At 35.4% G+C, this 6,000-nt stretch overlaps 1 protein-coding gene across 1 annotated transcript in view; it reads right to left on the bottom strand.

Moving 5' to 3' along the window:
• Positions 1 to 1,271: 1,271 nt before the first annotated feature.
• Positions 1,272 to 6,000, bottom strand: part of LOC127655211 (inactive phospholipase C-like protein 1) — a 90,808-nt gene continuing 86,079 nt past the window's right edge. The window contains exons 7-8 of the mRNA XM_052142883.1: positions 3,754 to 3,863; positions 1,272 to 2,756 (exon numbers count right to left, since the gene is read on the bottom strand). Of these exons, the coding sequence (XP_051998843.1) occupies positions 2,589 to 2,756; positions 3,754 to 3,863 (278 nt within the window). The 3' untranslated portion in view covers positions 1,272 to 2,588. The remainder of the gene's footprint in view (positions 2,757 to 3,753; positions 3,864 to 6,000) is intronic.

Raw genomic sequence — 6,000 nt, 5'->3', positions numbered from 1 at the left:
ACAATAATTTATTTCATTTTAAGAGTTAGATTAAAGGTAGACATATTAAACACACACTAAGTGAAGAGGACAAAAACCACATGGAAAAAAATTGTTAGAAAGTCATTAGGTTTAAGGTCAAACGGCATGGTAATATTGCACCGTTTGATATGTTGATCACTAACTAACACTGCAGGAATCAGTGGACTGGTCCAAATTGGTTGCTCAGTTTAATTTAAAGTGCACATCAATGGTTCAATTTGCTTGTCATTGACCCTGCAGACTGTGACACAATGCATTTGCATTACATTGCTCAACTTTGCTCATAATAGCAATCGCACCCAATTCACATCTCCGATTGGTTAAGTCTCAAGAGCAATCTAAACTGGAATGGAAAGCTAATACTGTGAATGGGTATTCATTATTTAGATTTTGGCCCCATTACTGGTACACAGATCCTCTAAGTGCAGCTCCAGGGGCTAGAGGAACAGGCTTACAGTTTGCAGCTTAAATCTGTACTGTATACAATTCTCTAATAAAATTCACAAAATGCCCTCTGAGGGCTTTGTTCAGTCATCAGTAAATGTTTTGTTTTTTAAGGAACAATTCAGGAGTCAGTACACATTCAGTTGAGACATGTACACACACCTACATACACACAAACAACAAACAAAATCACGGGGCAGACACTGATCACTTGCCTCGGTGTATATTATTCAGTCCAGCATCAGCAGTGCCAGTTACTCATTTAGATAGGGTGAAAAAATGGGAAGAGCACAAAGGACAAGGACACAGGTAAGAGGCCAAGAGAAAAGTAAATGAGAGCAAAAAGAGTAAAAGAGTTAATAATGACAGTGGAGGGGTTGTGGAGACACAGGACAGGACAACAGGAAGTCTAACATCTGTTAGTGTGAATGTTATGGCTTTTCTTATTTTTATTTATAATTTTATTTTTGTTCATTATTAATTTTCACACACGTTGTGAATAAATAATGCTCATTTGGTCTTCACATCAAAAATACAATCCTTTACTATCTTAACAATAGAGTTTGACATCAACCAATAGTAAAGTTTTCATTTAAAAACAACCGCCCGTATCCCTCTAGCAATGTAGAGATTTGTCACATTCAAAACTTGTACCTTTAAAATATCTCACATTTACATTAGCACATTTGCACACATTTTCATACATAAGCACACAACGTATGGACACTTATATATGCCTATCATGGGAATTTATATATATATATATATATATATATATATATATATATATATATATATATATATATATATATATATATATATATATATATATAGTATTTCAAAAGTCAGTTATCTAATTTCTGTTACTGTGTTACCACGTGGAAAGAAAAGGTGCAAACTCCAACATGAGGGGGAAAATCTAGTCTGTTGTAAGTGTCTTTAACAGCAGTATAGTATAGTATTTATACCTTGTCTATCACAACACTGTCGAGTGTTACATAATGAAAGTTCTAAGACGCAAGTTTCTACTTTCGATTTTTTTTCAGTAATTCTTGCCATGTTACTTCAAGTCTCCTTCCAGACAAAAAATGTGGCAAAGACAAGGCCACTGGATTCAGAAGTCAAGGAACCCATGATGGAAACAAAGTCTCTCTTGATCCAAAATGTAATTCAAATTGTGTGTTTAACAATTGTTCCTCGAACAATCCAAGGTCTGTGTGCAGATTACATTAAAACACGAACGCCTTCTACATGGATTACAGGAATATATGTTGTAATCTGTACTGGTCATCCCATCATTGACCATGTGAGCAACAGGATCAGTTAACACTGTGAGCGAGTGTTGAGCAGAGTTCAAACAAAGCCTTCTTATGTTCATTATAAGCTGAAGTCAACATGTGTCACTTCCCTGTAGGTACGTGAAAGTAGAAAATGTGGACATTTTCCCTCAATGGAGAGGCACTAGAGATATCCCATTCATGCTGGACTGTACTGGATTGGGGGAAGAAGCATTGTTGTCCTGCTGGTGTGCATCACCGATGCATTCCATCAGTGGAACCCTTAAAAGGGGTGTTTCTGACATGTGTTTGTATAAACCTGAGTAAAAACAAAAACCTCACACTGAACATTTGGGGAGACATATTGTCTAGTCTGCATTGGTTTAAGTTTCAATTGATAAATGTATCAGAAATGTTGGGAGCACCTGAAAAATTGTCAACATAAAAGAATGTTTCTCTGTTTAGCCTGTGCACTACAAGGAGTTCACCACTAAAGTCTGGACCTCTTAAATATTTCAGGAATTCATTCCAGTAAAAATCTTTGTTTTGATTTGACAGTCATTTTATATCGCTGAAGTATTTCCTCTTAAATCCTTTATTCAGTACGTCTTGATAAGAACATTCCATATTTTGTCCTAACATCAAATCTACTGGTCAATGCTGTGCTACAAAACGAGCACATCTTCAAATGACAAATGTCCCTATATTTCTTTTCATCTGATAGACCTATACAGCCATCAATCTGTATGTCCAACAATTCATCTGGTGATCAAAACATCCATATATTCCTTCATCCATCCATATATTACTAAATTCTCTCGGAATCCCTCTGCGAGTCTCTGGGGCTCAGATGCGACCGTTGCCATGACTACTGCCACGTCTGGAGGACAGGCTGTGGGAGATGTACTGACCATCAGAGGTCAAAGTCAGGCCACACGCCTCCCCAGCCAATGCCAGCTGCCTCAAAGTATCCAAAGCATCTACCTTAGCACTGCGCAGGAGATCACACTGACCCTGAAAACGAGAGAGATATGGATTATATGAACTAGGTTTATTATGAAGTTTGTTTGTTTGTTCCATTTGTCTGTGGTGACTTTTATAAAAAAAAATGTAATAAGGACAATGAGGAGTGACAGTAGAATGGCAGATTATTTAAACCTTAATTTAAATCTAATCTCAAATTTAGAATTTGTTGAAAATAACACTGTCCAACAGCAACACAAGTGGATTCATGGTTTGGAGGGAGCCATCGTCTCTTTTTTACTTTCCTTGATCTTGTTGTGTTCTCAATGAAGTCCTAAAAGTCATATAAGAGGAGGCAGTGTCTCCTTAGGGGCCATACAGGCAGAGAGTGTTCTTACGTTTATAAAAGCTAGATGCAGCAAAACAATTGTAAGTTATTTTTAACTTGACACGCCATATTAAAAATGCAGTGCTCCCATGCAAGATGCTGAAAAAAACTTGATATTTAACAGTCAAAGATGTCCGTCTAGTGCATGGTTATAAACAGTGCAGAGACACAAAAACAAATAGGTTGATTACCTTGTCAATGTGATATTGTCCACCAATAACTTTCGCAAATTGGCCTGAATGGGTCAAACTTGTGGGAATGGACTACTTACTGCAACGTAATTTAAATAAATAATTGCTTGAAAGATCACACTCAAAAACCTAATCAGAATTTGAATTGGTTTCAATAAATAGTAAGTTCATAAATATAGAAAATTACTATTATAGTATTGTAAGAGCAAGGTTAATGGCATTCCATTTGCCTTTTACCCTGAACATGTGTTCGCATCAAATGGGCATGAAACATCAATTTACTTTAGACTGAAAAAACAAATGAACCCAGAGAGGTGACTCATTTCAGAAGTCATGTATAAGGTCAAACAACTTAATTTTGGAGATAAAATTTCAAAACAGCAGAAGCCTTTTTCTTGCCTAAAAAAACAGAATCCAAAACTTCAAATCTATTTGAAGGAGGGAGGGAGAGAGAGCTCACGCTATTTACCTTCAGCACAGTGATGTTCCAAGTGAAACTTTCCACAGCTTTACTCTGTTTACGGCCTTTCAAATTTTCCTTCTCCCCTAACCTGGCTAGGTCTTCATGAAACATCATTCCTGAAAGGACATATAAAATAAAACATACACATAAACAACATATTCTTCCTATTTTCCTGACAGTAACAGAGCTTCTGATTTTTAAAATGCCATTTACGGTAGGAACATGATTCTCCAGGAACTGAGCTGCCAAATAATGGATGCTATGTATTTGTTCTTCCTCGCATTAGATAATATTGTGCTTCCCTTTGAAAGCAGCCTTTTCATTCCATATCTGTTACTTTCTGTGCATTCTTTCTCTCTCATTTAAAAAATGTATCCTCATAAGGACACGGAGACAAAGTATTTTGACTGAAATGCCTCGGATATGTGTAATTCCAGGGGAAAATGTGTGTGAGAGTAATGAGGTAAAATTTGGATTTGGATACTCTATTACTTGGCAAGGCAAGGCAAGGCAAGTTTATTTATATAGCTCATTTCATACACAATGGTAATTCCAAGTGCTTTACATAGAAGAGATTAAAATAAGAATAAAAAAAAATAAGAATAATTGAAACAGTTTAGAATATAAAATAAAATAAAATACAGTACAAACAGTCGGACACAGAGTGGCACAGTGCTCATTCAGTAAATGCACAGCTAAACAGATGTGTTTTGAGTCTGGATTTGAATGTGACTACTGTAGGAGCACATCTCTGAAGTAACTGTTTAAACAAAATACTTCAGTGGTCCAATGAAACGGAATGCTAATTCTAATGGATAATGGAAAGAAAGAAAGTAAAATTGGTTTGGAAATACATTAGTAAAGGTTAGGGTAAAGGATGGAGGAATTAAAATGTTAAACATAAAATGTAAATCCTTTAACCCTTAAACGCATATCTTGGGTCTTTAGTGACCCGGGACTCATTCCAACCCCTATATCTCATAAATTTTGGGGGGTTGTAACCACACCTCTTTAGTATTCCTCAATCTTTCTCTTATAGACACTGTAAATAAAAATATATCTAATAATTTTTTTAAAAAGGTCAAAATTGCCAAAAATGTACTTTTTTTATAATGGCTTAAGTGTCAAAAGTGTATAGGGCAATTATTGTTTGTTTTTTTTTTTTTTTACTTCCATAAATTATATTTGTATGATTATTTCATGCCTATATAAGCTTACTATCACTTTTTTTTAATTTCATGCTAATTACAAGATAAATTATTACTATATATCATACAAATGACTACTATATCAAATTGATTTTCTGTGCAACAATGGTCAATTATCTGCATCCCATATGCCTGTACACGTAGTATACATGCTATTTCTTACTCAAGCTGGCACTGTTGTTTCAGTGATTGATTTGATTTACATTTGACATTGCCATTTGATGAAGAAACAACATTAAAGTAAACTGCATCAAGTACAACACATGAAATTGTAATTTGGGTGTGCTAATGACTAATATAGATTTTGCTGTTTCGGAAGGAAATTTGTACTTTAATTCACCAAAGTGGCATTCAACTGATCACAAAAGTATAGTCCAGACATTACTGATGTAAAAAACATCACCATCACTATTTGACAAAAGTCATTTTTTATAAAATCTAGACAGGCCATATTTCCAGCAGCCATAACTCCTACACCTTATCCTTGAGTATTCATGCTAAATTGCTAATTTGGTACTAGAAAATCACTTGCCATTATATCAAACACAGTCGAAAGCTATTTGGTTCATTAAATGAAGCTTAACGTTGTCTTTGAGTTTGTTTTTGAGTTGCCACAGTATGCAAAAGACTGGCATGTCTGAAGGTCAATATTAGGTCAAAAATTGCACAAAAAAAAAATAGAACCATCTCTCTCTAGAAACTGATCAGTCAATCATTGTTTTGAGGAATAAAGGCTATACAATGCTTGAAATTGCCAAAAACTGAAGATTTCATAAAAAGGTGTACACTACAGTCTTCAAAGACAAAGGACAACTGTCTCTAACAAGTACAGAAAGAGATGTGGAAGGCCAGATGTACAACTAAACAAGAGGATACGAACATCAGAGTCTCTAGTTTGAGAAATAGACGCCTCACATGTCTTCAGCTGACAGCTTCACTGAATTCTACATGCTCAACACCAGTTTCATGTACAACAGGAAAGAGAAGAATCAGGGGTACACGCCTTATGGGAAGAATTGCAAAGAAAAAGCCACTTTTGAAACAG

Source organism: Xyrauchen texanus, chromosome 14, assembly GCF_025860055.1.
Source record: "Xyrauchen texanus isolate HMW12.3.18 chromosome 14, RBS_HiC_50CHRs, whole genome shotgun sequence".
Classification (NCBI taxonomy): domain Eukaryota; kingdom Metazoa; phylum Chordata; class Actinopteri; order Cypriniformes; family Catostomidae; genus Xyrauchen; species Xyrauchen texanus.
This window is presented reverse-complemented; position numbering and strand designations above follow the sequence as displayed.